The 13,151-nt window shown below is 45.2% G+C and overlaps 2 protein-coding genes across 6 annotated transcripts in view; one reads left to right on the top strand and one right to left on the bottom strand.

The window, feature by feature from the left end:
• Ddx42 (DEAD-box helicase 42) overlaps nucleotides 1-6,330 on the top strand; it is a 32,012-nt gene extending 25,682 nt beyond the window's left edge. For 3 of the 4 annotated variants that reach the window (XM_006247597.5, XM_006247596.5, XM_039086170.2), the window contains 4 exons: nucleotides 612-838; nucleotides 2,555-2,665; nucleotides 3,966-4,067; nucleotides 4,623-6,330. In XM_006247597.5, coding sequence (XP_006247659.1) covers nucleotides 612-838; nucleotides 2,555-2,665; nucleotides 3,966-4,067; nucleotides 4,623-5,297 — 1,115 coding nt within the window. In that variant the 3' untranslated portion in view covers nucleotides 5,298-6,330. The remainder of the gene's footprint in view (nucleotides 1-611; nucleotides 839-2,554; nucleotides 2,666-3,965; nucleotides 4,068-4,622) is intronic. The other variant, NM_001107059.1, reaches the window with a different exon arrangement.
• Nucleotides 6,331-6,334: 4 nt separating this feature from the next.
• Ftsj3 (FtsJ RNA 2'-O-methyltransferase 3) lies at nucleotides 6,335-13,075 on the bottom strand. 2 transcript variants are annotated; one of them, NM_001012014.1, is made up of 21 exons: nucleotides 12,743-12,779; nucleotides 12,566-12,658; nucleotides 12,292-12,397; nucleotides 11,783-11,829; nucleotides 11,602-11,681; nucleotides 10,954-11,053; nucleotides 10,674-10,868; nucleotides 10,465-10,580; nucleotides 10,269-10,373; nucleotides 10,089-10,189; nucleotides 9,865-9,945; nucleotides 9,630-9,776; nucleotides 9,406-9,541; nucleotides 8,312-8,493; nucleotides 8,063-8,180; nucleotides 7,740-7,993; nucleotides 7,546-7,631; nucleotides 7,366-7,465; nucleotides 7,099-7,282; nucleotides 6,926-7,020; nucleotides 6,335-6,842 (listed from the first exon to the last, which is right to left on the bottom strand). In NM_001012014.1, exons 2-21 carry the CDS (start codon nucleotides 12,630-12,632, stop codon nucleotides 6,653-6,655), a joined length of 2,490 nt encoding a protein of 829 aa, NP_001012014.1. In that variant the 5' UTR covers nucleotides 12,633-12,658; nucleotides 12,743-12,779; the 3' UTR covers nucleotides 6,335-6,652. The 2 variants fall into 2 exon arrangements, 1 of the variants encoding a protein (NP_001012014.1); XR_010055188.1 differs by lacking the exons at nucleotides 6,335-6,842; nucleotides 6,926-7,020; nucleotides 7,099-7,282; ... (1 more) ...; nucleotides 7,546-7,631; nucleotides 7,740-7,993 and having other exon boundaries at nucleotides 8,106-8,180; nucleotides 8,312-8,428; nucleotides 12,743-13,075.
• Between the last annotated feature and the right edge of the window lie 76 nt (nucleotides 13,076-13,151).

Below are 13,151 nucleotides of genomic sequence, written 5' to 3' on the forward strand. Positions count from 1 at the left end.
ACAGGTTCTGGGTACTGAACTCAGGTCCTCGTGTAAACACAATACTAACTGAATTACAGCCCTTAGAGGACTAACGTATGGGGTTTGGGGGGGCTTATTTTAGTTTGTTTGTTTGTTTGGGGGTTTGTTTTGGTGGGTTTTGTTTTTGTTTTGTTTTGTTTCGTTTTACTTTTCAAGACAGGATTTCTCTATGTAGCCCTTGCTGTCCTGGAACTCACTCTGTAGACCAGGCTGGCCTCAAACTCAAGAGATTCACCCGCCTCTGCCCCCTGAGCACTGGGACTGAAGGTGTGCAGCACCCTGCCTGGTTTGTATTTTTGAGATGAATTCTTATGATAGCTCAAGTGACCTTGAACTCCAATCCCGCCTGCATCTTTCAAGTATTGGGATTGCAGGTATGATTCCAGTAAAATTATTCACAGGATTTTTTTTAATATTCATGTTACTCCCAATAGAGTGAACTACTTTTTATTCTTGGCTTCATATCCATGAGCTTGCCTAGATATGGGAAATGCACAATCTTATAAATCTAGCATTTCTAGTTAATTCATTTTTTATTTTTTCTTAAATATAGATAAAAAGTAAAAGAATCTCAATACTTTCTATTTCAGCCCGTGGTCTGGATATTCCTTCAATTAAGACAGTCATTAACTATGATGTTGCACGAGACATTGATACCCATACTCATAGGATTGGCCGAACAGGAAGAGCTGGTGAGAAGGGTGTAGCCTATACCTTACTGACCCCAAAGGACAGCAATTTTGCTGGTGACCTTGTACGGAACCTGGAAGGAGCCAACCAACATGTTTCTAAGGAACTCTTAGATCTCGCAATGCAGGTAAGAGTTAGGCACTTAAAGTTAATAGGAATAATACAGCCGAGTAAGAAAGTTTATCAGGTAAGAGAGGGAGGTAACAGAGGAGCTTGAAGGAAAATGGCCAGAAAGGGCTAGTTACTATGTAGACTGGTACCATGGGATGTCACAATTCATGTGTATGTTCTCTCTGTACTTTCTGTTGAAAAGCTGCTCCTTTCTTTAGGTAAAATCAATTCTTTGGTTTCTCCTTGCTTAGTCCATAGCACACTTATGAGTACATTTAATCTCAGAAGATGCCCACTATTCTTGCCCATTCCTTTCCCCCAGGCTTCTCTTTTTGAGGGCTAAAAATATTTGTGTGTTTATTAAGGAAACAATTGTGTGGTGATTGTTTGTTTTATTTGTTTTTCGTTTTTGCTACTAGTGATTAAATCGAGGGTTTTTATGCTTGCTAGGCAAGTGCTCTACTATTGAACTACACTCTGTGATAGTGGGCTTTAAGCATTTCTGACATATTGACATTTCACATCTGACCATACTGATTGTCCACTTCCAGATATACTCTATTCTGAACTAAGTAGAATACTATGCCAAATTATACCTTGAATCACTTATTCCGTGCAGTTCTCAAATAACAAGTGGATTCAGGACAAATTGTTTTTTATTGCAAGGGTAGAGATTAAACTCAGGGTCTGTGGACTAGGTATACATTCTATTGCCTGTTCCTCAAGACGGGTTCTGGTAGTGAAGTATTTTGCTCAGGCCAGGCTCTTTTGCTGTTTTAGCTGTATGTAGCACAGCTGGACTGTTGGGAATACTCTGGTGTGTAACCCTAGTGGTCACCCCAACATAATGAACTAACTGTATTAAAGGGTTCAAGCATTAAGAAGGTTGAGAACCCCTAGGCTATGGAATAAAATACAGGGCTGAAGAGATGGCTCAGTGGTTAAAAATAATTACTGCTCTTGGGGTTGGGGATTTAGCTCAGTGGTAGAGCCCTTGCCTAGCAAGTGCAAGGCCCTGGGTTCGGTCCCCAGCTTTGAAAAAAAAGAAAAAAGAAAAAAATAATAATTACTGCTCTTGCAGAGGCCCTGGTTCCATTCCCAGCGTGTACATCAGGTGGCTCACAGCCACCTGCAACTCCCATCCCAGCTTTCAATGTCCTTTGGCCTCTGCAAATGCACCCCCAGCATTTGGTGACAATAAATTCACACAGATACACATTCACTAATAAAAAGATCATTTTTTTAAAAAGGAAATATAAATCATTTTCCTCTAAAGTTAGACATGGCCGATGTAAAACAGTTATTTTACGTTTTATGTTTATTAATCTCTGTACTTCCGGGAGCTCCAGAAGAAGGAACTAAGGCACACCTTAGATGAGCACTTAGATAAGGCACACTGATAAATTTGGTGTGTCAAGCTACCAAAAAGAATACATATTGGAGTTGGGGATGTGGCTTGTTGTTTACAGTGCTCGCCTGGTGTGCTTGAAGCCCTAGATTTAATCCCTGTTGCCATGTAAACTGTGCATGGTGGCAAATCCTCCTCATCCCAGTCTTTAGGAAGTGGTAGGAGAAAGTACAGAAATTTCAGAGTCATCTGTGGTTTCAAAAGGTTCCTCTCATCAGAAAAAGATCAGCTAAAGATGAACCAAGAAGCTCCTCCTTCCTACCTAATTTTGTGACCGTGTCTGCTTCTCTTCTTGGGTTTAACCTTGAACTGTGTTTTTTGCAGAACGCCTGGTTTCGGAAGTCACGCTTCAAAGGAGGGAAAGGCAAAAAGCTGAACATCGGTGGAGGAGGCTTGGGCTATAGAGAGCGGCCTGGGCTGGGCTCTGAGAATTCGGTGAGTTCAGAGTACAACAGTACTATGGGCAAAGGTCCTATGTCTTAACCTGTGCTGAGTCGGTGTACCTGAAAGTCTCACGAGTCCCAAATCCTGTGGTTCAGGGATGCGCATGCGATGTGTCGTGAGTCAGTGTGGTGCTGTTCCTCACAGTGAAACTGCTGTGGGCGAAGTGTGTGTGCTCGGCTAAGTAGGCTAGATCTCAAATTGCAATGTCCTACTGACATGGGACCCAGCTGGTTATATATGCACATAATTTTGCACCAAATGATTGGTTTGGTATGATATGGTGTGGGGTTTTTTGTTACTGTTGTTTTGGCCTTTTTGGTTGGTTGATTGGTTAATTTTAGAGACAGGCCTTGGTCATCCTGGAACTTGCTCTGTAGACCAGGATAGCCTCAGAACTGCCTCTGCCTCCACCTCCACCTCCTAGGTGCTGGGAGTAAAAGCATGCCCTGCTTGCGGTAATCTGATTTTAAAAGCCTGTCTATACTGGCCTAGAATCTGTTACTTGGGAAACATTAACTAAGAGGGTCACTTGGCTAGAATTATATTCAGAAAAAGTCTCTACACTGAAAACTTTGGTCCTAAGAATTTGAGAAGATATAAATGGTCTCACAAATCACATAAAGCACACATGCACTCACTGGCTGGCCTGTCCCTTGTCACAGAGGTTCTTAAAGCCAGGGACAGAGCTGTCAGTATGCCTGGATGCAGTTTCGGTAGTAATTTGGCATCATTGGAAGATAGTATTCCCCATATTATGATGATGTTGGTTGTGGAATGTTAGTGATTCATGATAATTACTAAGCACTTTAAATGAGCTGGGGCCATTGCAGGTATTTCAGTGTTTAGCTAATGTAAATGAGTGCCAGTTAATGAAAGTTCAGTTACACGCTGGCAATTGTTGAATCTCAGATTCATCTCTTTAAATAGTGTCGCTTCAGATCCTGTGATGCTACATTGTGCTATATTACTGGCCTTTTCATCTTTAACATTTTTACTCAATAGAATGTTGATATAATATGCACTCGTATCATTGATAAAATACACAGTCATACAATATACAGCCATACAGTGATTGCATTCTGGTCATTGGGGTTGGTTCCCAGAAATAAATGTCTAGGTTGAGGGACTTAAGCGTTTCTCAATACCTCCTTATTGTTGTACCTTTTCCCACAAAGGAAGTAACTTCTAAAAAAATACCCTGTGCCTGCTGCAGCCCTGGACCCAGGGTTTCAGTGTGACAGGATTGTGCTGCAGTTGCTTCTCTAATAGGTATGCTTGCTTGCTTTTTTAGGACCGAGGAAGTAACAACAATGTAATGAGCAATTATGAAGCCTACAAGCCCTCCACAGGAGCCATGGGAGATAGGCTGACAGCAATGAAAGCAGCTTTCCAGGTCTGAAATAAATAAATATCCTGTTTTAAAAACTTTCAAGAGGGAGGGGGCTAGAGAGATGGTTCAGTAGATAAGAGAACTTGTATTCTTTCAGAGGATCCAGGTTTGTTTTCTTAGCACTCACAGCATTTTACAGTCATCTTTGTTCAGCTCCAGGTAATCTGACACCCTCTTGTGGCCTGCACAGGTATCGGCATGCATGTGCCATACATGCATACATACGGTATTCACAGGCAAAAATCACTATGACACTTATAAATAAATCTTTTTTAAAAAAACAAAAAACAAAACAACCAAACCAAAAAAAAAAAAAAAAAAAACTGTTCAACAGTAACTCCTGGAAATGGGAGGAAACCTTCCTGAGAAGGTAGCTGAGTCTGTAAGTTTCATGCTAGATTAGAGCCTTCTGTTTACTTGAATTTCATATACAGGCTTTAACAGTATCATGCCTGGATAGAGAAGTGGAGTGTCTGTAACTTTATCATTAAGAATTATCTATAACATTGTTTGTATATTGAAGCTTGTATACTTATTCCTGGTGTCTTTTTCTTTCAGTCCCAGTATAAGAGTCACTTTGTTGCAGCCAGTTTAAGTAATCAGAAGGCCGGAACCTCTACTGCTGGGGCAAGTGGATGGACTAGTGCAGGAAGCTTAAATTCTGTTCCAACTAATTCAGCACAGCAGGGCCATAATAGTCCTGACAATCCCATCACCAGTTCTACCAAGAACATCCCAGGCTTCAACAATTCTGGGAATATCAGTAGTGCCCCAGTGACCTACCCTTCTATTGGAGCCCAAGGAGTCAACAACACAGCTTCAGGGAGTAACAGCCGTGAAGGGATTGGGGGTGGCAATGGGAAAAGAGAGAGATATACTGAGAACCGGGGTGGTGGCCGTCATAGCCATGGAGACAGTGGCAATCGACATGGAGATGGTGGCCGCCATGGAGATGGATACCGTTACCCAGAAAGCAGTAGCCGTCATACGGATGGCCACCGACATGGAGAGACCAGGCACGGAGGAAGTGCAAGCAGACATGGAGAAAGCCGGGGTGCAAATGATGGCAGGAATGGAGAAAGCAGGAAAGAAGGCTTTAATCGTGAAAACAGGATGGACCCCAAGGTGGACAGCAGCAGGATGGACAAAGTGGACAGCAAGACAGATAAGACACCTGATGGCTTTGCTGTTCCAGAGCCACCCAAACGCAAGAAAAGCCGATGGGATAGTTAGAGGGTATGTGAAAATCAGCGTGGTCAGTTGTCTTTCATTTTATTTTTAGAAAGATTTTGGTAATGAGGTGTCTCAGGGCTGGGTTGGGGTCCAAGATATACAGACCCCCTGCCCTTGGTGGAGAACTGGAGCGTGGAGATATTATACCTTCATCTGGTGTTCATTCAGATGTTTTCATGGGAACCTGAGTTGGCCCTAGAAAGCAGAGGGCTGGGAAGCTTTTGTTTGCTCTGGGTGAGTTTAAGGAGGGGTAAGTAGGAAATGCTTAGGGAGAAAGGAAGGGCCTTTTAGGGCACAAAAACTCACTCTAGGTTTATAATAGCTTATATTTTTTACTAAAATGTCACCTTATAAACATCTATAATTGGATTTTTTTTCTTAGCTGTGGCCAGGCAGTCCCATATTTTGGAGTTGGCGTCTACAAACCCAACTTTTGACCTGTTATGGCTGCTTGGGAGCAGTTTGGTGCTTTCAGATGTTTGCAGGGAAGATACCTGATAACTCAGCTTCCCCAGACTTTGTTTCCAGCCCTGAGACATGTAGGAGACATGTAGGGAAAGACAGCCTTCCAGACAGACACAGGCTTTGAAATCCTAAGCCATTAGGACTGAAGGAATGATCATCTTGGAGGGATTCCAGGATTATCCAGGCCTGGAGTACTGCTAAATTTACCGTTTCAAACCAACCCCAACAGTAGCTTTCAAAGTGTCTATTTCATTGTTTTGTTTTTTTTTTTAACTTGCCCTAATAGTAGAAAAAGTCTTTTGCTGAAATGATTCTGATTTTTGTTCTATCTTGTTTATAAAAGGAAAAGAAATATACAAACTTTGAATTTTGTGATTTTTGTGAGGTTTCTTTAAGATGTGCATTCCCTCTCTGCTTGCTCGATAGTAAATGTCTTACTACTGGGACCTGAGGGCTGTCGTTTCTACCATACAGTTAGTTGCTACATATTAAATTATGGCTTGGAACAGTACAGCCCATGATGTGAAATGTGGGGAAATGCTTGCTTATTAAACTATCAGAAAAGTTACCTCTTCTATTATCTTTTTATTCAAAATACTGGAAAGGGGTGGGACTCAGAAGGAACCACACGCTTAATATAAGGCCTCCAACGAAGGCCAGCAACACTGAATTCCCCTGAAGGCTTATAAAAGAGATTTGTTCCCATCCCCAAGTTCCATCACACGCCAAGATTGTGGGTGACTGTCAGTCTATCACGATGAAGAAATAACCTCCTTGGTCCTTTCATGGTAAATCATTCTTCAAAGAGGAGCTGTGGGTGCCCAGCAGCTCCCAACCACAGAGAGACTGCCGCGCCTTCCTTCCTGGCCGTCACCCCCCGAGCACTCTGCTCACTTTCGCCTGTGGTTTCTCTTCTGTTCCTTTCGCTGTGCTCGTTGGTCCTTCTTCATCCTGGAGTCCACTACCTTGAAATGGCCTCTGACTCCAGCTGGCCGCCGGACCTTACGGCCTACACCTTTCTTGGCTACAACATAGGTGACCTGGCGTTTCTCCTTGCCAAGTCCAGCCTTCTTGTAGAGACTATAAAAGAAAGAAACAGGTTAAGAGGTCTGCTCTCTAGAACTACTTAACCCAGTGTCCTTGTGTCTGTTCTGCCAAATCACCTTCGCAGTTGTGCCACCTTTTCCCGTTCTGAGATATCCACTGTGTTCACTACGGCTTCCGCCTTCTTTTTGGTCTGCTCCAGCTTCTTCAGCATCTGGGAGGGAGCATCAGTTAGTTTCTTCTCCATACCTTTCTCCACAACTAACCACAGGCAGCCTCAACACACACTTACCCTCCGTTTCTTTCTGGCCTTGGCCTCAGCTACTTTCTTGATGGGCCGTGCGTTGATTTCACGCCAGCGTTTTCGGTAATGTTCCACCTCCTTCTTATCAAGAGGTAACTGGCGTATCCGATGCTGCTTTTCTTCCTGCACAAACCACTCTGGAAGTTCTTCCTCCTCTTCATTAAAAGCATACCTGAGTAGAGAGGATACCAGGCCAGTGATCACCTGTTGTTACCTGGCCTGAGTCCACTGCACCTGAGTGTTCTGGCCCCTTACCGGTTGAATGAGTTATCTATAAGGTCTCTCTTTGCCTTTTTGGAAGAGGCAATAACAGCACCTAGAGCAAGGCCTTCAGGGTCCAGAATTCGATATTTCACTAGAGAGGAAAGACAAAAGTCAAAGCGCCCAATTTTCACTACTGCAACTTACACGGGTTCCTCTCTCCATACTTCTTACCTGGGTCCTCAATAGGCACTACCTCAAACCCATCCTCGTCTGCTTTAGAACCACGGCTTCGTTTCTTACCACGGGATACTTTCCAACTGTGGAAGAGACAGATTGTGCTTATTCTACCCCCCTGCAAGGTAATACTCCACCATTTAAAACTGCCTAATGCAATGCACAGAAACCCATCAGCTGTATCCACTCACTCGTCTTCATCCTCACTACTGCTGCTGTCACTGTCCGAGCTGTCTCTGTCCTCCCCTCCAGTGTCAGTGATAGCCTCTGTCTCCTTAGGGACCTCATTCTGGCACTGGGAAGATTTCTTCTCAGTCTTCAAGTTAGTAGGTGGTGGAGGTGGATCTGTTGGCTGCTGCTCCTTCTGACGGCTCTTGTACAGCAGCTGTGCCTGACTGATCTCCAGGGCTTCGTCAGCATCATCGTCTATCCCACTGAAGCCGTCCTATGACAGGAAAACCTCAGCATCCCCTCTGCCAGAGAAGGCCCATCCCATCAGTCTCCCTAGCTCTACCTTGGAGAACCACAGGCTAGCTTGCTCTTCCTGCAGCACTGCCTTTTCTTCTAGTGGTACAAGCAATGGATTCTCTCCTTCTTCCTCTTTGCTGTCATCTACTTGAGCAAACTGCAAGCTGTGAAAAGTGAGGGGGGGGGAAAGGTCAAATTCAAGAGACCCAAACAACCTTTGAGGCCTGCCTCTGTCTGTCCGTGCCCACACTAATTCTGTCTCAGAGGGCAGCACTTCCCCTCAGAGAGCCCTTACCTCTTCTGCTCCTTCTGATCTGAGTGTGTCCTGACTCCTGCCAACTCTTCTGGATCTAGGTCACTTTCCAGAGAAGTATCATCATCGTCCTCAGCATCTGACACATAGATGTCATCCCTTGGCAAATCAGACAGAAAGGTGTCTGCAGCATTCATGTCTCCTTGTGTTACTTCCTCTAACAACTGAAGGTCAACAGGGATAAATTCAGTTCTTACAGGCAACATGGTGCATCTTCCCATGCTCGTTAACTTAGATCCTTCTCAGCAACATCAAGAAAGAACACTGGCAAATAAATACTAGTTCTCACACAGCAGCTGGGACCTAGGAAGTACCAGCCTGTCTAAAACATCAGGGCGCTGATCTACATACTAGTTTACAAAAAAAAAATCTCAAAAGCCACTTAACATACAGAACTCAAATCTGTATGCTGAACCCGAGTGAAGGAGCACTAGCCAGAACGCATCAAACTGAATCGGCTGACTTCAACCACCCTTAGAACTCTAAACCTATTCCCAGGGTAACAGAGCTGCTACTTGAGTATCACAACACTCTGGGGATTATACTCCCACCATTTTTTTCAACTCTCCATAAAACTTTGAGTGGATATGGTGTATTCTTACTTAGCAAATGAGGAAAACAGACTATGTTACATAATTGAAGGGGAGCTGACACTAAACTGTTCCTGCTCTGTTGCCTCTCCTGTGTCATACAGGTGACCAGGCTATTCCACCACAAAAGCTCATTTTGCTGTGAGACGGCTTTAACTGTGAAAGGCATGTTCTTCAGCCAAGGCGCTCATTAGACCCAGTGAAGGGAAGTCAATTGTGCCTCCTTGGTGACCCAGGCACTACAACGTCATCTACTGTAATGTGAACTCTTGGTTAATACTCTAGCTTACAGATCTTCGTGATCTCATCCTATCAGACGTGTTTCTATCATTTTGGAGCCACAGGGTACTACTCATTTTCTCCTCTAGGATTCTCCTACTAATTTATAGGGGAGCATAACAACCAAGCCCCATGATCCCTCAATACATTTAACCCAATACCCCCCCACCTCCAAGCCTTCCAACTGATCGCCCAGCCCTCCCATACCTGCTGACCACGGATGGTTCGCAGGGAGAACATGCCTGTCTCCCCCTCATCTGCAATGGAGACCCCAGGCAGATCCATCTTCAGCTCTACACGCTCCCGCTGCTTCCTCTGCTCACGAAGCAATTTCTTCTTCTTCCTGAACAACAGTTGAGGGATTTAACCCGCTTATCTCCAAAACTGAGTGTCCTTTACTCTCTCCACACACTCGTCCTCAGACCCCTCACCTCTTCAGTTCTGCCACTTCTTGGGCTTTCATCTCTGCCAGAGTCCGGTTAAGCTGCTCTTCCTCCTCTCTCTCCTCTTCCTCCTCTGAAGCCTGCTTTGTCTCAGCTGCTGACTCTTCTTCATCACCTTCTTCTTCCGAGCTGAGGCTGACAAACCAGTTCAAAGATTCGCTTATTTTTCCCAGACAGTGGTCCGATACCCAGCCATCCCTAGCCCTGGTCACCTCCTCCTTACCTGATGTCCAGTGCCTTGGCTTGCTCTTTCAGCTTCTTGGCCACATATCGCCGAAGCTTTGTTCTCCAATTCAGTAGAGACCTGCCCAAGAAATACTGTTATCTTACTTTCTCCATCTTTGTCTCTTCTTAAAGTCCACACGCCAGAGTTCAGGCTTCAGCCATAAACTTAACACAAGCCTGGTCCCCAGAGTCCAACATAGTGTTGCCCTTATTCCTGTGTACCTAAGTTCCTTGCGCCCCAGCACTTTGATGTCCTGACAGCATGCTCTGATATCTTCAGTGGTAGCTGGGTGCTGTGCCAACTCTTTGTCGTCTATTGAGATCTGTTTGTGAGGGAAAGAATGGGACGTTGTTCTGGCCTTGTTTCTGGGCCTCCTATAGACTCTCAATCTAGGAACTCACTTCGCTGGCCTTGGAGAGGAAGTCAACAGGATTGGCAGCTCGCAAGAAGTCAGTGACTGAGGTTCGGTGATACAGAGTGAGGTCACCTTCAGCATAGCCTTCAGCCTTAGGAAGGGAAATAAAAGATGATTACTAGACAGTCGATTCTAAGATATCAAGTTCTCCCAGTTTCTCAAAATAATAACAATAAAAACACCTTTGGCTTCTTCTTTGTCACCAACTCAGTGACAGTTTTAGCCTGAACTTCAACTTCCTTAAAGGCAAACTTGGGATCGAAGAATTTAGCATCAACCTTGTCCGGAGCCAGGAATCCTAAAATGAGAAGAGAGAGTAAAAGTTCTGCTAGATTAAAGGTATGCTTTCATAATTAGAAGGCTGTGTCAAGAGGAAGGGGTTGTGTCTTACCTTGGCAGACTACAAAGATTTCTGCAGATTCGTGACGAGAGGCCTGGGGCTTGGTGGCCTGGACACGGTGGAACAGCTGCTGGAAGATCCACAGCAGAGGCTGATAGTCTCGGGAGCGGAAGACTTTCGTGATGAAACAACCACCACGGGCCAAAAAGTCACAGGCCAAACGCAGAGCCATCAGAGTTAAGTGAGCTGTAGGACAGAAACAGCCAGTGAACCCCTGAAGCCTTAGGGCACGCCACCTCCACCCTCCCCTCCAAGCCCACGTTCCCTGTACCTTGTGAGTAAGCATCATGGACCCAACTAGCCCCCACATTGGGAGCCCCATCATTGAGCACAACATCAACTTTCCAGGTCTTCAGCTCCTTCCTCAGGGCCTAATGAAAGTAAAGGCTTTGTAGCAATGGAAACACAATGATTGCTAAGAACAGAATTCTGATTCAGTCATCCGTCTAGTCAGAGTGAGTGCCCACCATTGGCATCACAGTGCCAGGTACTAGGCATACAACAACAACAACAACACAACCTATCTTTGCCAAGCTTAGAATTGGTTCACTGGAAAGAACTTTACTGAACAAAGAGTCTTCCACCCGTTCACAGCACTATCCATGCCAGGCTTGGTGGCACGTGGAACCCAGTATTCAAGAGGCAGACAGACTGGAAGATCAAGGCAAAACTAGGCCATGGACCCAGCTCCACATAAGTGTGGACTAACTACATAGTTAGAAACTATCCCAAGTACCCAGCAAGGCTCTATCTCAAGGGAAAAAGGGGAAATAAAAAACAGGTAAAGATGGAAAGGTGACCAGGATTGTCACGGTCTCTTTAGCCATGCACTTGAAACCATGGTAAATTGGGAAATGTCTCACTTTCAGGAGGCAAGGGCGCCAGCACATAAGAGGGAATGAAGGAGAGATCTTATTACCTGCCTACAGCGTTCTGTTGTAATATCTTCCTGGAGAGTCACCACATTGGGGAGAGGCTTGATTGGAACCAGGTCCACTCCTTTAAGATGTTAAGTCGGTGTATTACAGGGTGGAGGGAGATGTAGGACAAATTTAATACCTCTCCCACCCCTCCCCCTCAAATACCCAAGAGTCACTCACCTACAATAAGACTGGATACAGGCATAAACTTGGCAGCCACCTGCAGCCTGTGGAAAAGACAGGTTTAAATACCTTTCATCCCTTGGCAATGTGATTTCCCAGCCTCTTAAGGGGCACTTGTTAAGTGTCTTGGCCAAATTGTCTATGCACACATTCAAGAAGCAAGCTGCTGGGCGTAGCAACACAGGGCTGCATTACCAGCTATCAAGGCCAAACGTTCAAGGCCAGCCTGGGCAATTTCTGAGAGTCCCTGTCTCAATGAAAAGAAAGCAGATTGGAGATATAACTCGGTGGTGGAGCGACTGCCTAGCATGAGTAAGTCCTTAGGTTCAGTCCCACGAGAGGGGAAAAAAGAATGACACTGACTTCCAAAATTTAGGAGAGACACATGCTATGGAATATTTAATCTGAATTGTATAATCGGATTTCCATCCTCCCCCAAAGCAACTCAAAGCCAGCCAGTGCAAGGGACGTATCATCACAAGCAGTCCCTGCCAACCAAATATTACCATCCTCCAGGTGCAGCACACAGGTCCAGCAAGGCCCGGGCTTTCTGAAGGAACTGAAAGCGGCGATTGAGCTGGATCAGTTTGAAGGCAGAACGCGAACGATAACCTAGACCGTAGGGAGTGGATGTATAAAACAATAACGTCTACGGATGCCTTTTCTAAGAGGACTTCCACAGCCTCACAACCCCATCACCCTCCCCCTAAGGAAAAGGAACACAATATTAGAAAAAGCGTAAAGGCTGATATGTTATTCACGCAGCGCAAACCCACTCACCGGTCTCCTTGGCCAAGTGATAGAACTTGTCCCGCCGGCTCTTGCCTACTTTGCCTTTCTTGCCCATGGCGGGATGGGGTAGTATCACTCACTCTGGGGAGAAAGAAAAAGTTGAGAATATCTTTCAGAGCGCTGGATTTTTGCTTCGGTTCCTCGGGTGGCGAAGCAATCACTTACCGAGACGTTAGATAGCCCTTAACTCCGCAGGTTTTCAACACTTAGGGAAGTAGCACATGTGGGTAGTGATCGTACTTCCGCTTCCGCTCGCGCTCCCTGTGTTCCTAGCGTCTTGATTTACGCCATTTTGAGTGTGGCCAAAAATTTTGTCAGCGTGTCTTGCAAGTTAAAAGTAGAGGCTAGGAAGTAGAGTACAATAACTACTCCCTAGACTCTAGGAAGCATCCGCCATAAGTTATATATCTCTTTACAAACCTACTAACCGCCAGTAGAGCCTGTAATAAAGCCACTGTTATTGTCTCACCACACACCCCGCCCATTGACCCGGAACTGTTCTCGGTCGTGACCCAGGTCGCACGCTTTCGGCTCCGCGCCTGCGCAATAGGGTGACTTGGATGCCGGCGGTCCC

The sequence above is a fragment of the Rattus norvegicus genome, chromosome 10, assembly GCF_036323735.1.
Source record: "Rattus norvegicus strain BN/NHsdMcwi chromosome 10, GRCr8, whole genome shotgun sequence".
NCBI classification, from domain to species: domain Eukaryota; kingdom Metazoa; phylum Chordata; class Mammalia; order Rodentia; family Muridae; genus Rattus; species Rattus norvegicus.